Raw genomic sequence first — 21188 nt, 5'->3', positions numbered from 1 at the left:
GGCTGTTCAAGGGGCCACGCGTCTAGATCGAGCTGCATAGACTTCTCACTGGATTGTTGTATTATAGACACACTCAAGGTAAGTGGTTTCCCTACTTAATATTTCTATGAGGAAGAGGATTTGATTAAGGGAAGACTCTAAAAATTTCGAAGATATTTTAATATGAGAATTTCTAAAAGTGAACCGTAGCTATGCCGTTGTAAATCGTCGAATAAACTGTTGTTCTGGTTTCATCTTCTCTTCTCCAATGAAAGGTCCGTGTGGAATACAAACGGCTATGATGTTTTAAATAATATTTGTAAGTAGCCAAAATTCACGTATATTGTTGTATCCGTATAATATGTGGAAAACAACTTACAATGTTAGGTAAAAGTCCAAGGATCCAACTTTCCTTGAATAATTAGTAAATACTTTTGACTGAGTAACACAACAATGCAGTGAAAGGAAACAGAAGCATATTTGCAAATTTCGTCCGGGGTGTGTGTTTTCTAGAAAAGCAAGGGCTTGTCTTTCGTAGTCACGACGAGAGTGAGGAATGTGCAAAGTTAGAGAATTATACTGAATATGTAAATGAGGTCATCAAGAATTAGTGGTATGAAACACAAGTTAGAAGGATTACTGAAGGAAGCAGAGGCTGCAGGACTCAATATAAATGTTGTTAAGACCAAGGAAATTAGAGTAAATGCTAACTTTGATGAAGGATTGTTTGTGGCAGGGGAGGCGATTGGAGAACTCCAAACATTTACCTAGTTAGGAAGTGTAGTGACAAGAGAAGGAGGGGAAAAGGGGGATATGAGAGCCAGAATAAGGAAAGCAATTGGAACCTCCAAGCAGCTGTATACAGTGTGGAAGAATGACAACATTTCAAGGAAAACGAAAATAAAAATTTTCAGTACGTATATTAAATCAGTCTATCTATACGCTTGTGAAACTTGGAAGGTTACACGAACTATCACTAATCTCCTGCAGACTTTTATAAACCGTTGCTTAATACGCAACGTAAACATCAGTTGGCCTGAAATTATATCCAGTTACGAGCTATGGAGAACAACAAACCAAGTTCCATTCGCAGTGGAAATGAAGAGGATGAAATGGAAATGGGTAGGTCATACTTTAAGAAAGCCATCGGGAGCTATAGAACGCACAGGATTGGAATGGAATACGCAAGGGGCACGGATGAGAGGTCGTCCTAGGGGGACCTGGAGGAGGACTGTAGAGGAGGAGGGAAGACTTTGAAGCAAGTTAAAGCATCGGCAAGTCGACGACCACAATGGAGACGTTTCACGGACTCCCTATGTTCCAGCGGGAACGAGAGGAATTAAGTCAAGTCAAGTAAATGAGGTAGCAACATATGACACTTCCTAGAAATAACTCTTGGAAAATTCGTCGTCGTTTCGTGTAACTTCGCCCGATATTCAGAACTTAATGAAATAAAGAAGGAAATGGCTAATGCCTCCTTTGTGTCACTAGTATTTGGTGAAGCTTCTGATGAAAGTTGTAAAAAGCGTCTTTCTATAAGTAACCGGCAATAGTAGCTTTCATGAAAAACATGTATATTTATATTTTTAATGAATACGCGCGTACCGCACGTGTCATATGGCCTATGAAGGTATGTACAGGACCACTTCTACAGCACATATGCTGACCTGCGTCGTTCTGCTTTTGAATTATGCACCAACTTAATGTCATTCATCGATACTGACTGAATAATATTTTTATATCTGTATGAATGTGTCTTGACTAATCTCAAGTATCGTTTGTTGTAAGCTATTATGGTGGGGTCAAATCGTTCACTGAATGAAGGATAAACATTACGAGTATTTATTGGTAGTAAGTCAGACATTGAGGAAAATGACAGTTGTATATTATAGAATGACTCTTTGTCAGCAAACTGTCGTGATAACGCGAACAGAAGTAATTGTCACAAAATGTGAAAAATATATCAGGAGAGGGGCAATCTAGATGTTCGAAATATAGTTATTACATAGTTGACAGAAGCAAGTGCGGACAAAAAGGCAGGTGCCCTCTTGAACAATATTCTCAGCATAATTAACTATTTCCTTTCTTCAGAGAAACTTATTGCCTGAACATACGATGGGGCATCAGTCATGGCAGGGGAATATGAGGGGTTCAATCAGCCATATTCGTTCAGTGCTACGCCCAGCACAAGAATCTTGTATTTTTAGAGTCAGCTAGTTCCATCAGCTAGTTTCGTCACACACGCATTGTTTGGAACATTTTTTTCTGTATCAACGAAGAGAATTCATGCTTTTAATGTGAACTTGAAGAAAAGTTCGCTGGAGTTTTCAGAGTCATTCACTGCAAACTGTGAATGAGCACAGGTTGACATGAAAAATTTGAGTCAATCATCAATACCGAAAACTCAGAATGGCGATAAAATGCCATTATATATGATGTAGCCGGCTTATTAACTAAGTTCAATGATTCCACTTTTAACAGTTTACAAACGTATTTCAGTACCCATCTCCTATTCCAAGTACTCCAGAATAAATTGCCAGACATTTCGAACTGCGATAGAATGTTACAAAATTTCAAGAAATGCCTGCAAAATTAGGCAAATGAATTTATTGAAATTTGGGAAGAAAGAACAGAAAGAGACATCGGACCTCAAGTTAAGAGAATTCGTCTCGTCAGTGTCCCCGGTGGTGATAAATGTCACAATGGACGATTGTTCTTTGAGATTACAGATACCAATGTGTATATTAGAAATGTGTTAAAATACCAAAGATACAATTTCTCTGTCTTCTTGGCCAAGTACATTTATCAATCTTTTATACAAGTGCAGAAGAGGCAAAAGCAAGCCTGAAAGTAAATGATGGGACTTTATTTGATCTTACTGGACTTAAAATGATTCCGATATAAAGAGAAACCATGTTGTTTCTGAGCTGCATCAGCATAGGAGAGAAATAGAACCCGATTCATCATCTCCCGTACGTGTTCATTTGGTGAGAGATCCGGTGATCTTGCTGGCCAGAGCAGTTGTACGCCAAGTAGAGCACATTGCGCTGCAGCAGCTGTATGTTGACGTGTATTGTCCTGCTCAAAAAGCACATCACCTTCTTGTTGAAGTAGCACTAGGACAACAACCTGTGCAATGTAGCGGGCACCGGTTAGGTTTCCCTACAGAAACATCAATTGCGACCGCGACTTGCAACTGATGGAACCCTCTACACCATGTAGCCTGTAGTGGGACATGGGTGTTGTGGTCTAAGCCGTATACGTGTACGTCCACCACTTGCATACGAGTAGAACCTACTGTCGTCACTGAAGACCACAGAGCACGCTTCCCCTCTCCAGTCGACTCACTCACGACACCAGAGCAGCAGTGCTTGGTGGTGTCGTGATGTCGGTGGTAGCCTGGCCAGAGGCTCCCAATGATCCTTGGAGACACAGCATGTGCGACATATGGTCGGATTTCGTTCCTGGATGATGTTCCGTTGGCCTCCGCTGCTCGCACAATCCGTCGATTTTGACGTGCGTCTTTACTATGCGGACGTTCGGAGCCTGGTCTACGAGTATGGGAATGTTCCAAAGACCACAGCTGAAATCAGCGACACACCAGTGGTACATTGTGCCCGTCGATACGTCCTTCAAGTTCCACGCTGTTCCACAATGAGAACCCGTTCAAATGGCTGCACTTGTTCAACAGGCACACGTACTCATCGGCGGGGCATAGTTGTGCTCTGGAATGAATGTTGCAAACACTGTTCACCTCTACCCTCAGAGCAGTTACTGCCTGCAGAGTCTGCTAGGACAGGCCTCTAATCGTCAATGTCCTTGACAAATGAATCACTATCATATTATTATACCCTGGTACCTCTGAACACAGTCCTTGAGGATGTTACATGTTTTACTCTGGCAGTGTAGATTGCTTTGGATGTGAACGTGAAGAATTGAATTCCCTGTTCCTCAAACTCGGTGGAATTTGCGAACAGTGAAGGAGCACAAAGTTGACATTAAACAACTTAGGTAACATAAAACAAGCATTAGATAGGAGAGCAGTGGTAGTACTGGACCATGGAGTCAGCATTTTTCTGCTGAGTCAGCACCCGAGGTCATTGACCCCGGCCAAGGTCACTGACACCATGACGTCGTGACCACGTGACCGTGACGTCACATTGTTCGTAAACAAAACCACGTGCTATTGACAGCTGTCATCTTGACGAACCCTAACTTCACACTTTTAAACACGTGGGCGCTGCTAACCTCACTGCTGCCAATTTAACGGGGCCTAATCTCATTGTTGCCACTTCAAGAACGTAGAGGGCGTGACATTGAAAATCAACGTGCTTTTTGACAGCTGTCAAAATGACAGGTCCTAACCACGTGCACTTGTTGAACAAGTGAGCGCAGCTAACCACACTGCTGCAATTTTGACAAGTCCTTACCTCACTACTGGCACCTTAACAGCGTAGAGGCGCGGAATTTGAAAATGTGAGCAAGGGTAACTAATAGACGGGAGTTAACCGCGAACTGAGGAGCGCAATAATGCAAGGTTAACCTCGGAGAATGTTTATGCTTTGTTGAATTCGGGGGAGAGGGTTCAGAGGTAGTCCTCTCTTCCCAGCTCCCATTACCAAAAATAGGGGATGGGTGAGTGAGAGATGTGCTTCTTCTCTCTCCCTAGAGCTCTACCGCCGTAGCGATGAGTCCTCTGCAAAAACATTTTCTCCGGCTAAGATACCAGGGCACGGCCGCCTCTTACGAGGCAAGCGAGTGAAACTGCAACTTGCAGTTGTATTTATAAAACGTTGAGCGGGTGGGGAATGCACAGATCAGCATGCAGTGCGCGCACATAATGATACGATTGGTGCGCACTCTGGTAAAAGAAAATATAAACTCATCTCGAAATTTGCAATTTGCATGCACATCGACTGGCGATAGTTGCGCACTCTGGTGAAAGAAAGTATGAAAAATATAAACATATTTTGAATGTTTTCGATTTGTCGATGTGCATGCATCGATTAACAATAGTTGCGCATTATGGTAAAAGTGAATGTAAGCTCATTTCGTATGCGTGCGCATCTTAACGGGACTCACCCAAACATCACATGCTTTTAACAGTATGTGGAGCGGAATTTTGAAAAAGAGAACGACACTAGCCTTACTGCTGTCATCTTAACGGGACTTAGCCATGTGCAGGCGTGGAATTTTGAATCAACCCTAACCTCACTGCTGTCATCTTGACAGGATTTAGCCACGTGCAGGATAGGAATTTTGAACGTGGCTATCCTCACTGCTGTCATCTTAACAAGTTCTAATCTCAAGACGGCAGCAGTGAGGTTAGCGATACTTAATTGTCCGAAAAAGTGAGGTTAGGATCCGTCAAGATGACAGCTGTCAAAGCACGTCGCTTTGTACACAATGAATGTGACGTCACCATGTGGTCATGACGTCATGGGTCAATGACCTCGGGTGCTGACTCAGCAGAAAATTTCTGACGCTGTGGTCCAGAACCACCACTGCTCTCCTACTAGCATTGATGTAGTAAACAGGTCGAACCCTAACATTCTCATGCAGAAAAATTCTATCAAGAATTCAGAAGAAATGCACTCAATTGGTGTAAAACAAGCTGTATTTTACGGTATTTTCAGAATATACCGATTTATAACGTGTGGATATCTGACATGATGCCTACATTTTCTAGTACAGCTTTCCATGCTGATTTCAAACCTGAAATCCGTTTTGCTCTATCACGCCAAATGTTGAAGATGTTGACAAAGTTCTATTATTCGTGGAACAGCGTTGATCCAGAATTGTTTTCTTTGTATTTCGTTATTTTCATGAAAAACCGAATATTTTCTTTTGCTTCTATCTTATTGTCAGTGACAGCGGCCATTATGTGGTCCAGAAGTTGAATTAATTCACCAGATCTTTTTTTCCTACGTGTGCGGCTATGTAACAAACAAATCCAATATGTGGCATGTGGTGCTGGAGAAGTCTTAGCTAAGCCATGTTCATTAGTACTTCGTGTAGCAACCAGTGCTCTAGTGAAACTTCAGTCTCTGAGTTGTTTTCGTTGAAAGAATGTTAAACCTATGTACATGGCTGATGTTGTATATCTCAAGAATTGTGGGTGAAAGAGACAAATAGCTCGCATATTTTGATTCAAAATGTTTTAGTGGTCACAGAACGCTTGCTGGATACCGGGACAGCCAACAAAAATATTTTTTGTTGATCAGTGATATTGTTGCACAAAAAAATTTCGAAATTAAAAATAAGGTACCTAGTTGTTGCATTGGTCTGATTATGTGCATGGAAAATACGCAGTATCAAACATATTTTTAATTTGCACAAAATTACAAACTAATTTAAGATTTGTAGATAAATTTTAAAAAATCACACTTCGTCTCATTTATTGCATTTTATTAAAATTTTCCAAGATTGATATCATAAAAATTTCGCGGAAATGTCACTTTAATTACTCGCTGTCGCATGGGCTTTGGCCCTTCCTTAGAGGGGCGAGTGAGATCTGGAGAAAATCACTTGAACAAAGAAGCCAGAGCATCATAAATTTTCTTTGATATAGGATGGGCAGATGCGAACAAATGTTTGACGTTCTATATTCAGGATTCTGATATATTTTTGTTACACTCTAGATCACGATAGCCTGTGGTATGAAAGGTACGAAGTGTGGTTTCTCCCATAGAACACGTAAGGAACGCGTAGAACATTCATGAATTAAAGCGCTTGAGCTATAATTCAGGAACTGTTCAATAGTTTTATTATAAGTATGAAATTAAAAGCAAATCTGAAAGACAGGTAACAGTTAATGAAAAAAATCCTTAACACTGCTTCAGAACCCCTGCTAACGCTTGTGATCAATTAATTTATTACTCGACAAACTACGAAGGACAGCTTTAACCATATTTTTCTTTCTGGAACCCATAGTTAAAATACGAAACTCATTGAAAACTTGTTCACTGTTTGCAGCATGAACTGAACGCAGCCAGTCACAAACAATTTATGCCGATAATTGACAATTATGCTCATTTTCAAGAGTGTGAGGTAATGCAGCCGTCCCCGTGGTGTAGGGGTAGCGTATCTGCCTCTTACCGGAAGGCCCCGGGTTGGATTCCCGGACCGGTCAGTGATTTTTCCGTGGATCTGAGGGCTGGTTCCAGGTCCACTCAGACTACGTGAATACAATTGAGGAGCTATCTGACGGTGAGATGGCGGCCCCGGTCATGAAAGCCAAGAATAACGACCGAGAGAATTCGTCGTGCTGACCACATGGCACCTCATAATCTACAGGACTTCGGCCTGGGGAGCGGTCACTTGGTAGGCCATGGGCCTTCGGGGCTTTTGGGCCATGGTGTTTGGTTTGGTTTGGTTTGGTTTGGTTTGGTTTGGTTTGGTTTGGTTTGGTTTGTTTTTGTTTTGTTTGGACAGGTAATGCAGGCACTCGTCCTCAGCCGATGTTACTAGCAAAACTAGGTATCATTACGATACTCACTTGTAGCCCCAGACATACAAATAATTACAGCACTTGCTGAAATGCACGGTACTCTCTGTGAGGTATCCAGTTGTAACATCAGCTAAGTGGCGAGTACACTTGATAAAATGGAATTACCAAGCTGTAGTACTAATGAGACGTACGGCATAAATGAAATATATTAAAATACATTTTAAATATAAATTATTGTTAGCATCTGATCTATCTAGTACTAATCATGTATTGTCTCTTTGTTCAGATAAGAATCTCGAATTATTTTTGGAATATTAGCTAAATAGCAACCCCAGCGTAACTTGCAGGTTACGGCGCTGTAAAGAGTAGGCCTATCGTTGTGATTTTAAAATTAATATTCACTGTTTATACTTGTAATTACCATGAAATTTCATTTAAGTGTGTATATGTACATAATATTTGAATTCGTGTACGTTCGTGGATTTAGAAAACGTCTATGTTTACCGCCATACTTGCTTTATTGTGTATTATGTATAAAATTAGTATAGCATTGCGTTGTGCTGATTTTTCCATATTGTAACAATTATTTTTTGTGATGTATTGTTTCATGTTGCTGTTTTATATTACGCTTCATATTCCTCTTTGTGTGATGCACATTTCATGCTTTCATTATTATGTACTTTTCAAACGCTTAGTTAACGTAGCTATCTTTAATTCCGTAACTGAGGGTTAATATTCCTTAATTATCTTGAAATTTACGTGGTCAAGTGTAACAGAGTGCCATAAGCTCTAAGCTCTAACGACATAAATAAGTTTGTACATTAAAATATCCTCCATTTTTCCTTTACTGTAAGATTTAAGTACGTTTTAACATTCCTTCGTACAAATACTAGCACAAATGGATGTAAGAAATATTTTACTGACATAATTTTCTCCTCCAAGAATTGAGACTGATGCTGAAGGCGCTGAGGATCATTACTTATCACTGCCTAGTTCCTAAAGTGCTGTGCTTTCCCAGTAACTTTACATGATGTGACTCATAAACCACTACACTAGCACCTGCGTCTTGCTTTGGCACGAATATTTTTAGCTTACTAATACGAATACCTGCAATTTTCGCGAAGGTTTTCCAGTCGGTCCCTTAGAATCTTGAATTGACCGCAAGCTTGCACCAAAAGTGCGATGAAGAATCCGTCGAACCCTGGGACTACAATTACTTGCAGAGACGCTATGAAGAGGTGGTACACATACGTTGCAGCATACAGTATACCTTCGAAGTCATCATACGGAGTCCATGTGCGGTATGGGAAGCGCCAGTGGAACGTACCATTGTTCTCCTGCAGTCGAATAAGGCTCTCCCCAATTGGAAGAAACATCAGCGCAATTAACACTCCCATGCTCTGTGCTGCCCACAGATAGAACACGAAACTTCCTCGCTTTGTACTAATGTCGATGATGGCTTTGTGTGCAGGTATTCGTCGCTGCTGAGGCCTGCAACGGATACAAACAAAATGATTTATAGGACATTGTGGGACATTTACCAGCACGGCTGTAGCAGTGCATGTAACAGTTTGTGTGTGTGTGTGTTAAAATTATTTTGACTAGGAATGGGAAGATATCATTACGCGTCGTAAAGTTTTACTCTAAAGTAATAGACGGTAATATCAGCCGCAGACTGGTGAGTGAAGGAGAGACGCTCAGCTGCACTGTATTTTCGGATCGGTCGTGTATCGCGAAGGACCTTCGTACCGAAACGCGAGCCGCTCCAACTAACTGTGTTAAACCCTAAACTTTTGTGTTCTGAATTTTACGTGTGTTTGTTCTATCAGATTAATTTTGGCTTAATTCACAGCTGACAAGGGTTTATTCGGCACGTGCACATACAGCGGTGAAGAGGTATTCACCTGAAGTCTTCTGTGTTGAAGTATACAGGAACTTTCATCAAGAAGATTGCACCGCCCAGAGAAGAATGAAGATTGTTTCCATGTGTTAAATACGTTCTGAAAATGGAGTAACACAATTGCGGAGCGGGGATGTGAGCCACTGCCGACGTCTAGTGAGTAGCCAAAGATAAGACGCATGTTTTTTAATTAAATGGCGTGTTATATGAATTATGATTAATACTTGTGAGGCCTAGTGTAGAGATTTTCTTTATCGTAATTTTTGCAAAACGGCATGTGTTTATTTTACATTTGTGATGGTGTAAATACGGATAGGAGGGGAGTGCAAAATTTCTCCATTTTTCTTTTATTATACGATTAGTTAGATGGGATATTGAGGGAGACGTTACCATTTTTTGTGTGATTATGCATGTTACATAGCTTAGGATTATTCCGATATTCTTGTATGTTAGAGATAGGAGGATTAGATTGCCAAGATCATCCACTTTCTGAGTTAAACACTTGCGGCGTTGAGAGTAAATTCCATTTTTCCATTTAGAAACATTAGGTTGCATGACGCATGTTATTTCAGGAGCTGTGACACGTGTGGAGCTGTATAAGCAACGTTGACTAGAAAAGGATTCTTCCAATGTGAGTTGGAAACTGTTTCGTACAATGATTTGAGAGGGAATCGAACCCGGATTTATAATGAGAAATGCTGATAAGATTGTAAGAAATACAAGAGAATTTAATGCATGCTGATATATGAAGTTGAATATGCAGGCCTATTGCATGCCTGATGATGTGATAAGAATTGTGTGCAGTGAGAATAGTCCACCAGTTGTATTCTGAGAGATTATTGAGAATCAGAATTGACGGGAAATTAATGTCAGGCCAGTGAATCTGATGTGTGTGTTGAATTATAATAGCATGCTAGCAAGAAGTAAAATTGTAAATGTGAATTTCCAAGCAGTTGAGGAAATACGAGCTCGCCTTACAGGTTTACTAATCAGCCGTGTTTATATATAGACAGAGTGAAATGTGATGTCGCTTCCGTAATGTAATCTTGTCGAACAATGACCCAGTCCTCAGAGTAGTATTGAGTTTTCATTTCATTTCAGCCCACAGCAAAGCAGGAAATATGTGACAGAGGAAGGCACTTTCCGGTGCGCAAATGCAGCAGAGGAACTCAATGTTGCACATTGCTTTCCACTTGGTTATTAACGGATATTATTTGTTTTCTCTTACAGGATGGTGTTTTGTGAAATTTCATGTTGTTTTGAAATGTTGTCTTGGGTTTTAATGGGGAACAGCCCGAGTGCTGAGTGAATGTCTGTAGTCAATCTAGTTGTCACTAAATCTTTTTGGTGAGCCGCGATTCACGTCGAGTCAGTGTAGTATATACGTTTTCCCTTTCCTAATCCAATGTAAATATTTGAGATATTTTAATTATTTTGTGATTATTGTGAATGTAGCGTAGGTAAATGCCACTAGTATTTTCCATAGTTCATATCATGTCCCATTGAGTCTTAACTTTCGTTTAATGGTAAATTTTGCGTCAACTTCCCTGAATTTTAATCCGTATTGTGGTGAAGCTTAAAATCGTGCTACTCCATACGAGTACGAATACAAATGTGAACATGAACACTGGACAATTATGTGAAGTCATTTGAAGGTCACAAATATTTAATGTTGTGTTGGAACGTTCATTTCCTTGCATTTAATTGTTTGTGTAATTGCTTTTTTGTTATCCATTTTCTTTTCAATTTAATCCCTATGATGATTTTATTATCATTTTATTATTTGAATTTCATTTGTGGTAGTATGATTCGGGATTATTTTATGGAATAAATTCATCTTACCCCATATTAGTGTTTTTCATTCGAGATAAACTTCGATTTTTCCTGTCATATACTGATAGTTAAGTGATAAACGTCGGTACTTCGACTTACCTTTCAACAGTCAACCCACTTCTCTGCCCAAACCTGAGTTAGTCGGATGTTTAATCAGGAATGGGGGCATCGACCTAGAGGGTTAGTACCCCTGGGTACGGTTCACTACGTTGATTGGCCGGAAGAACCGCCAAAACTGTGTAACGTGTGTAGTGTTTGGGGCATCGTGATCAGAGGTACATCAGTTCACTGAAAATGTTCGAGTTCATTCGCTTCTCTTACTTCTCAATTTTGCGATTTTTTAATTACGTACCGAATGTCTTCAAGGATGTTGAGATTTGGTAGAAATGTCTTCAGAGATTCTCTCCAAGCAATACACAGAATGTCCGTTACGGCCTCAGTCCGGAGGCTAATTCATTCGTTATATAGTACCCCCGGGATTATGCGACTATAAAAATCCGCAAAATCCAGCGGCGCCATAATATGGCATACACGGCATGATTAGGAGTTGCGTTGCTCATCCACAAGTGCTATCGCTGCACGACTGGCGCTATGGATGACACTATTCATAACATCCAGATTCCCGCCACCATCCATTCTGTCTCGGGAAAAAATGCGATGGAACCTATATTTGTTCTGTATTGTGTCCAAAAGTAGATGCAACAATACAGGACACATGAACAAATAGCTGTCACGAATTACAATTTTACTCTCAAAGTTGTAAGAACTAGAAATATTTCAATTTCACGTGCTTGTCAGTTTAATTTTGATCTCATGAAACTCTTAGTGGCGATCCGACTGCAACATACCTCGTGATCCGTAAAGAACACAGTTACTGTACATCAGGTTCCGCCGGAAATACATGAAACATGCATGCTCAGTCATGAACCTGATCGCATTACTCTGAAATAAGACTTTAGAGAAGATTAGTTATTAGAGGAAGAAGCCAGGATTCTTCTAATTGATGTGAAAGTACCTGATAGTGATAGGCGACAACTATATAATGATACATCAGTTTATGTAGCTTCAAGTTAAAGAGTGGTGGTTCAATGAATGCCCCACCACCGCCAAGAAGGCTCCCGTTGACTTTACGGAATTTTGTGTGGTGACTGCATATTTTGTGAGTTATGGACTAGTTAATCACGCGTAATAGTAGCTATTTCGGAGGTTTACTTGGATATACTTTCTATATATTGCTTCGCCACTAAACAAAACACATGATTAATCTGGTGTACTTTGTACTAATGCCCATGTACAAAAGTTAACACGATTCTCAAACTCGTTTCCATGCAGGTTTTCATGGAGGGAGACATGATACCAATTGATATTATGACGGTGGAGAAGGCGTAGTAACCTTGCCTGGCTCATTCCAATTCCTCGTGCGATTTTACAGGAACTAACATACGTATCTACAGCGACAGTAGCTAGAACATTAATTTCATCCTTTCCTCCAGACATTCGTTCGTTTCTGAAACGTTTCCTAAGTGTTGCACTTCCAGTTTGACGTACTTTTGGAGAGTGTCAAGACCGTGTGTCGCGACGCGCCCCTTTCCTGTCTCAGTGCCGAGCGAACGGACTAGAGCGAGCCTCGAATCCACGACCTCTGAGACTAAGGATATTGAATGCTGATATAGAGTTAATATGATCATGTAACAGTGGCAAGGAGTTATAGTGTTTCAAATATTGAATAATAATTTTATTAAGTGGAAGAGCGTTATAGGTATTCAAAACATAAGATTTCAAAGAAGTTTTACTTGAAGAAAACTGGTGTAACACAGGTGAGTAACGTTGTGCAATACGGCGTCAGTGTAAATCAGAGAACCCAAAAGAAGTTCTGCAAGTGTTTCGAGAAGCAAATATCGCGTAGATTGTTGACGCAGTGGGAAGCGAATTTGTTCGAGTGAATTCTATGACACACCCCTTCAGTTAGTGGGAGAGACTCGTGAACCAATCAGACCTACAAACGTCTTATTCTACGGGAGTAGAGAGGGAAATGATTCGAGAAACATCGAACGTAAGATATAGGGAATGACACTTCCACAAATCGGGGAGAATCTGTTTGACTGCCGTGAAAGCAACGTGTGTGAGCGGACGAGTGCCACAAGGGAGAAAAACTGCCTAGCTTCATACAAGTAATGTTCGTGTGGTTGAGAGACAGAATAGTTCAGAACTTGTAGGTTATGTACGTAGCAGTGAGCCGCAGGGTCAGTTGAGTGTGGCTTAGCAAACAGTATCGAGTTCCGCGAGGCAGTGAGGGAAACACTGTGTACAGCATAATTAGCAGGTTTCTAGTGCAAGACTTGAGCTGCAAAAGCAAAAACATAGAACTGTTTGAAAGGAAGGCCGAGTGTCACGCGAGCCTCTTCTATCAGTAAACCTAACCTAGTGGTCAGAACTGTTTGGAAGAAAGACTAACCTGGTCAACGACGGAGTTTGAGGGTGTTGTATTCGAATCCTGGAGCTACCCGTCCGGGTGAGATAAACATCGCATCATTCAACGCTACTACGGTATCGTGGGCGCAGAGAAGAATTCAAGAAACAAGACGACGCCGAATATTGAAGAAATCTTCAATAAAAGGGCTAAGTAACTTCCAAGTTTGTAAGCCACGACCTTATTGTATTAGGGAATACAATGTAACTGGTTAATCAAAGACTTGAAAAGGACTATCTAACCAAGTGTTAAACGTGTATTTGTACAAAGGGTTTTATGTTTCTTAATTGTGTATATGTATATATGTAATGTACGGTTTTCTATCCAATACAGTTGTAGGGAAGGGTGTGAGTGTGAAAAGGTAATTTTGTTATTTTAAGATTAAGCTCTCGAAAATCAGAAACCACAGTCCTCAGCCTGCCCAGTCCTTAGGATCATGACAAGAGGTTCACAAATAATTGTCGAGATGGATGACGTCCACTGGAATATCGTTCCGAGTACAGAACACATGAACGAAGAGCATTCCCCATACACCGTTAACATGTCAGATTTTTCAGCATTGGTAAATACCATTTTCCACTACGTCCTACTTCTTGAACTAACAAAAATACTGACAAGGAAGTCGCAATGCAGAGTGCTATAAATGAATGAAACACAAGAAGATCATAGTATTGTAGCTAAGCAGTTGTCGGTATTTGCAAGTTTCAAACTCCGTTAGCTCGTAAACTACGAGTACTAGTATCCTGGCATTCTAATTTACTCTAGTTTAAGTTTATTAATGTCAATAGGTATTGTTCCATTTTAAAAATACATTTTTTTAAAATAATCTACATGATAAAAATTATTTAAATCTGTGTGTAGCCTGCAATTTTATTATGAGCCCTTAGTTACATTTATTTTCTGTGAGAACAACGCATCAATAGCACCTTCTATTATTTAATATTTTTGGTGCAAATTTTATTTGATTCAACCTGTGCGTCTCATTGAAGGACAGGATTGACCATGTCGTAACACTAAGAAGAAAATTATCGCTCTGTGCTATACTGTACATGTTGTAATGTTCACCGTATAGTTACGTGTCAGCCCCGTGGTAACTCCCTTAGGGATTTCCAGGAAGGGGATGGTGACTCAGACGACGTGGAATCTCCCAGCCGGCCTGTTGCGTGGGGCCAGCCTTCCCGTTTGTTGTTCTCGGCGACCGGCTCACCTGTGAGTGTGTTCGAGATTCAACGGGAATGTTCTTTTTTAAATTTATAGGCTTTAGTTACCAGACCAAACAGCCAGCTAGAAATAGATTGGAATACAAAACATATACATGAAATATACATTGAGAATACATATACACATATGAATTTTCCATAATATTGTACTGTGATGACGTTTTGAGTCCTTACAGAATGCACACACACATATACACGGAGGAAAAAGAACACATTTGGACACTGCAATTGTAGGATATTTACGTACTTTTTTCTGAAATAGTATCACGTCAAACTTTATAATGTAAAATCGGTGTCTTTTAAGAATACGGCGATTGTGTTGTATACCTCTGGTTGTTGGGATGATAAAATGCACTGGACATTGAGTGGTAATTGGATGTTCAATGAAAATAAAGTTGTTACGAATTTTTTCCGCTGTACATTATAAAAATGGAACGAGAAGATGTGGTTGAGGTCAGCGATTGCTTGGCGGTCACAGGAACAGTAAGGCGAGTTTAGGACTACTATCCGGCAGAGATAATTTGCAAAACTGCAGTGACTGAACCTCATGCGAATAAGAGAAGTGATGTATCGGCGACAAGCATTCCATCTGGAGAACCAAGGTGAGTGAGGAGGGTATGGTTGGACTGCAGCGTATTGTTTTCTCCGTTTCCCATTTTGTAACGTTCCATTCTTCTTCAATTTGCGTCCAGGAACCCTGCTTCATACGTGGCACATAGACTCGAATAGACACTGGTGAATCTAGTCGTTAACTCAAATGCGTTGCTGCTCTAGCGAGCCGGTCAACATATTCGTTGTGTTTGTTACATTTATGGCTAGGTATCCAAAGAAAGTGCACAACAATATTGATACGTGTGAGTTGACTTCTCTGAATGATCTGAATTTGACGTACCGTTAGCTTGTATGTAACAGGTGACTGTAAAGTCTTTAGGACACTTACAGAGTCAGTAATTGCAAGAACTGCAGAAGGTTTAACTCTTAAACTGTATGCTAAAGCTTCGGAAATAGCGACAGCTTCTGCTGTAAAAATAGTCCAGTCATTTGGTAAAGTAAATAAACGAGATTCTTCACTTGAGGGACAGTAAAAAGCTCATCCTCTGCAGGCGGTGAGGGTATTTTTGAGCCATCAGTGAAGGTCTGAAAAGCATTGGGCCACTGTCTTAAGGTATATTCTACAAAGTAGTTTTGAAGATGCCTAAATGCCCACTAATGGGCTCTCATAATGAGAAAATATACAGGAGGGTCTTAAACATCTGCTTCCACCTTGTCTTTTTCTCTTCTTCGTTATCTTCTTCTTAACGAAGACTGATGAACAAGAAGAGATAATATAGAGGAGGGTCCAAAATTATTCCTTCCCCCTTGTCTTCTGGTTAGAAGAAGTAAGTCTGTTGTAATAAGATGTATTTGAACAGAAAATTATAACTAGGAGAACGGAATCTCAAAAGCAGGGCAAGACTGGTGGGGTGTTGACGATGTAAGTACGGGGCGTAGAAACTGAACTGAACTGAAGACAAAAACCCAGTCCCCGGGCCACTGGAATTAACCAAAGAAGATTAAAATCCCCGACCCGGCCGGGAGTCGAACCCGGGACCCTCTGAACCGAAGGCCAGCACGCTGACCATTCAGCCAACGAGTCGGACAGAGCTTGCACTAGTATACACATACATCGTCAGCATATTGTAACATTGTAATACTGGGTAAAAATATGGTTTCTAGATCACTGGTGTAAATGGTGTAGAGCAGAGGACTAAGCTCTGCACCTTGAGGCAGTCCTTGTGAGACTTTCCGTGGGCCAAGTAGTTTGTCATGATAGCGCATATATATCCATCTGGTGTGCAGAAGATTGTAAACCCCCTTGATGATCGTATAATGTAGGCCGACGTCCATCAATTTAGACACTAATCTGGAGTTATCAGCATTGTTGTTTAAACTTTTAAACCTACAACCTGTTTTCCAGTCATTGACCGGATCAGGGATGTAATGAATGAAACATATATAGGCTGTTATTACAATGGGGTCGCCACTCCCAAGGTGATTTATTAATGAGTGATAAATGCTATGAAATGATAATGGAGAGTGTTGATGGAATGAAAGATGACAGGGAAAACCGGAGTACCCGGAGAAATACCTGTCCCGCCTCCGCTTTGTCCAGCACAAATCTCACATGGAGTGACCGGGATTTGAACCACGGTATCCAGCGGTGAGAGGCCGACGCGCTGCCGTCTGAGCCACGGAGGCTCCAGCATTGTCGTATGCAGCAGAAATATCCAGAAAAAGGTCAAGCATGTAACTGTTCTTAGCAAATGTTTTATATATGTCCGTAGTGAGCAGTGCATGACTATCATATGGACTTCTTCCTTTTCGAAAACCATTCTGAGTTCGTGGTAGAAGATTGTGAAATTCCAACCACCATTCGAGTCGAAGTTTAATCATTCTCTCGAGGGTTTTCAGTATATAAGAAGACAAGGCGATAAGACGGTATGCGTTCGGATCCTCTGGTTCCTTTCCGAATTTGGGGATGGGTATCACAATCTGTGTTAGTCAGGATATGAGAAATTCTCCTTGAGTCCATATTTCGGTTATGATTCGAAGCAGCCACTGGAGAGCATGGACTGATAAAAGGGTCAGCATCGGGTAACAAATATTATCAAAACCTGGTACGGTACTTGAGGACTTGCATTTTGCAACTCAGCCAATGTGAAAGGAGAGCATAAAAAATGAGTACTCGGGTTCGTGTTGAACTGATGTGGTTGAGAATCCACAAACGGTGGAGCTATTTTGTCAAATAATACCTTTATACAGGCTGGTGAGATCGTATGGGATCGTGGACTGTGATCTTTGTGGCGGAATGCATTGATTTTGTTCGAAACGTCGGAGATGTTAGCATTCCTATCTAATGATGCACAAAATTCCTTCCAATCATGTCTTTTCCGTTCATTCAAAAATCCCCTTACCTGAGCTGTAGTGTGCAGACATTGCTGGTACCTCTCAAAAGTGGGTTGTTACCGATAATGCCAAAGCGCCGTTCGTCGTCGTGCAACAGCTCGAGAGCAATCTGGTGTTCGCCAGACAGCTGGTTTTCCCGTGTGTGTGTAGATCCAACTTTCTTCAGGGGAATTGAATCGGATGTAGTTTTCTCCATAGCAGAGATATAGAGATTGTAGCGGACACCACTAGAAGTTTGCGGTGGAAGGCGTAATATCTCTTCATCCATAATGACTGTAAATATTGGCCCATTTGCTTTAGAGCAGTTCCATTTTCCTGTCGACACTTTCCGGTTCTGAGGAAGAGGAGAATTCTCTATTTAATCAAGATGGGAAAGTGGTTGGAACACCCAGAATCAGTAAGGACGGACCAGTTGGTCGACAAGGATAAAGAGGGGGTGGTAATAGTGAGGTCAAATTCGATTTCTGCCGATTCGGTGAAGGAACCAATGTAGAGGAATGATCTTTCAGGATGACTAATCTATGTTGTTCGACCGTATTGACTACATCATTGTCGTAGCGATCGGTGGTTGGACAACCCCATTCCGTCGAGTGAGCGTTGAAATATCCACAGATGATCTGTGGGGGAGTAAGTTGCGTCATGACTTTTTCCAAATATCCTAGGTGATTGCTTTTCTCGGTGGGCAATATCCAGATGCTAACGTAAGAGTTCTAGAGGGTAGATGGATACTAGCTTCAATCAGTCGAAATGGCGAGGGCACACTACGTTGGATAGTTAGCTGTCTGTAAGATAATGTCGTGTATACCAGAATAGCTACACCACCATATCCATCATCACGGCCTTTCCTTATAGTGGTATAGTTGCGAAAATGTATATCTTTGAGAATTGAACCATGTTTCTGACAGGTCAACAACCTGTGGCTTTATATTGGGAAGTGCATTATCTAGACTCTGTTTATTTGAAATAGCCGATCATGCATTCTATTGAAGAATTTTAAATGCCATCATGAGATTGGAAAATCTGCCGTAGCATATTCTTGACCGCCATGGTTTGTAGAGAGTCAGATGGTTGAGACGAATATTGTTGGATCAGTAAAGTAAGGAGCCATGTCCCAGGTGCTGTTATAGGTGGATTTCGGCATTGAATCTCACGCAGTAGAACACCTCTGTTCGAGGTCACCGACCGGCCGTTCCACTGTAAGCTTTTAAAGGCCATTTTCAGTGGCGAAAGTATTGGTAATCATGTCGAGGATTGCTGTTGGATGAATGTTGCTGGACGCTGATGATTGAAGCTGACCTACTATGAGCGTAATAATATTGAATATTTCCTCGATATGTTGATCGTTGTTTTTAGCAGGATTTGATATTATCCGATGGGGTTGGGGAGGGTATGCATTGTAAGTAATCGGAGTAACAGGTAAATATGGAGGAAGATAGGCCACTTGAGAAATTGCGGGGAAATTGGGTTTAAAAAATTGTAACGGACGTCTTGACGAGTTTAGAGGAACTGGCATTTTACGCTGAGAGGTGAATGGATGGTTGAGTTGTTGGTTAAATATTGAATGGGGAGAGTTCTGGTGTGTTACATTCCATGATGCATCTGCCTTCATTGGTGTTAAGGGCTCATGTTGTCTTGGAAAGTTTATTAGTGTTGAAAGAAATGTTCTGTAGCGGGGGAATTCCACCCGGCTTTGATAATTAACTGGTGGGAGTGACGCTGAGTCCGCGTACGCTCTTTTGTTTTAAATATCAACGCAACTACTTGCGAGATGTTCTTAAATGCCATAAGATCACAAACAGAAATCCACTTTTTATATTCTGGGCAGTTTCTGTCAGTGGAGGGATGAGCTCCTAAGCAGTGAACACAACAGGGGGTAATTACATCCGGACACTGACTAATATCATGAGGCCCTGATCAACGGCTACAGCGTTGGGCAATTCGGCATTGTAGGCTAGAATGATTGGATCTCAAACATCGTTCACATAATCGCACAGACATCACAAATGGTTGCACTGGGCATCTAGTACCGAGTAAGTGGATATATGCTGGCAGTTGTTGTGCACGAAAAATTAACAAACAAACAGTGATAGGCCTTCTCTCCCCGCGAATAATCTTAGTGAAGTGCTTTACACGAACAACTGGAAACGGGGTTTGTATCTCCCGTAATATTTCAGCTTCATTAAAGGAGGGCTCGATATTTTTATTAAACCTTGTCTTTGAATAACACTAACGGAATGTAAATTTCTAGATTTTGTTTACGGAAAATTCTGTTTCCACTAGTTGATTCACCACTGATCCTGAAGTGGTTTCAACTCGAAGTCTGTTTCGCCCTATGGGTTTTATATCCAGGATGTTTTGACAACACGACCTGCTCGTTAAATAACAGCCTACCAAGCGCCATTGGATGGAGGCTACCCACGTCTTTGCATACACTTTTAACGATAACAAAGAAAGGGTCATGATCATTGGTATTGTACCTATTTTTGCTGCTATTGTGATATACAACTCTTTGATTCGTGTTAGGATGATTTACAGATGGGGATAAAGTGTTTATTTCTCCCACAGCTGCACCATTAGAACTGTTCGTTGTATCAGTTGAACCGGAACTCTTTATGATATCAAGGAGCATGTCAGACTCCTCTGTAGGACGGGGTTCACTGCCACTAGGACGCATTTTTAGCACTGAAGATTTAATTCACTTAAAAATTCACAGTCAGAATTACCTGACTTGATGGCTGGCTGTGCTGAAGCAGTGGGTACTTGTACCTGACCTCTTTGTAGTAATGCGCGAGATGTTCCTTGCAACTCTGTTGAGTGGGTGTTGACAGGTTTTTAAGTCAACAGAAGTTGATGTGGATTCGGATGATGTTTGGCACCTAAAGTAAAGTCTGGAGTCATCGATGGAACGTTGCTGTAGTATGCTCGTAAGGCAACGTTAATTACCTGGCCCGTGCCAGTTGGATCGTTCATGATGCACTCACTTAAACACACACAAACGGAATTTTCGAACTGCTGCTATTCTTATTTGAAACAAAAGGAAAGGAAAACACAGTTAACTATTAGCGGTAGATAGGTAAAGTCTAACAGGTCATAGGCCATAGACCTATTACACCCTTAAACACAGTACATAGTACGCTGGGGAAACAGCGGAGCACTCGATGTGAACACGACCACGTCTCACAGTGAAATCAAAACGGGAATGTTCTGCCTCCAGTGACATCGTGAAATTTCTCGATCAAATTATCGAGCTCTAAAAATGGGAGACGAGCCCCGGAGAGTCAGTCAGAGTTGGACTTCGTCTAGGAGTCAGTGTTAGAGTGAGAGACAGTTGGGCTCAGAGGTGGAGCCAGTGTGACACTCAGTGAGTTGGGGTTCGATGGCTGGGCTGAG

The 21188-nt window shown here is 41.1% G+C and overlaps 1 protein-coding gene across 1 annotated transcript in view; it reads right to left on the bottom strand.

The window, feature by feature from the left end:
• LOC136863843 (odorant receptor coreceptor) overlaps nucleotides 1–20472 on the bottom strand; it is a 181057-nt gene extending 160585 nt beyond the window's left edge. Inside the window, exons 1-3 of the mRNA XM_068226114.1 lie at nucleotides 20332–20472; nucleotides 17807–18132; nucleotides 8537–8920 (exon numbers count right to left, since the gene is read on the bottom strand). Of these exons, the coding sequence (XP_068082215.1) occupies nucleotides 8537–8920; nucleotides 17807–18132; nucleotides 20332–20472 (851 nt within the window). The remainder of the gene's footprint in view (nucleotides 1–8536; nucleotides 8921–17806; nucleotides 18133–20331) is intronic.
• Nucleotides 20473–21188: the final 716 nt, after the last annotated feature.

Source organism: Anabrus simplex, chromosome 2, assembly GCF_040414725.1.
Source record: "Anabrus simplex isolate iqAnaSimp1 chromosome 2, ASM4041472v1, whole genome shotgun sequence".
Classification (NCBI taxonomy): Eukaryota; Metazoa; Arthropoda; class Insecta; order Orthoptera; family Tettigoniidae; genus Anabrus; species Anabrus simplex.
Note: the sequence above shows the minus strand (reverse complement) of the source record. Positions and strands in the feature narration are given on the sequence as shown.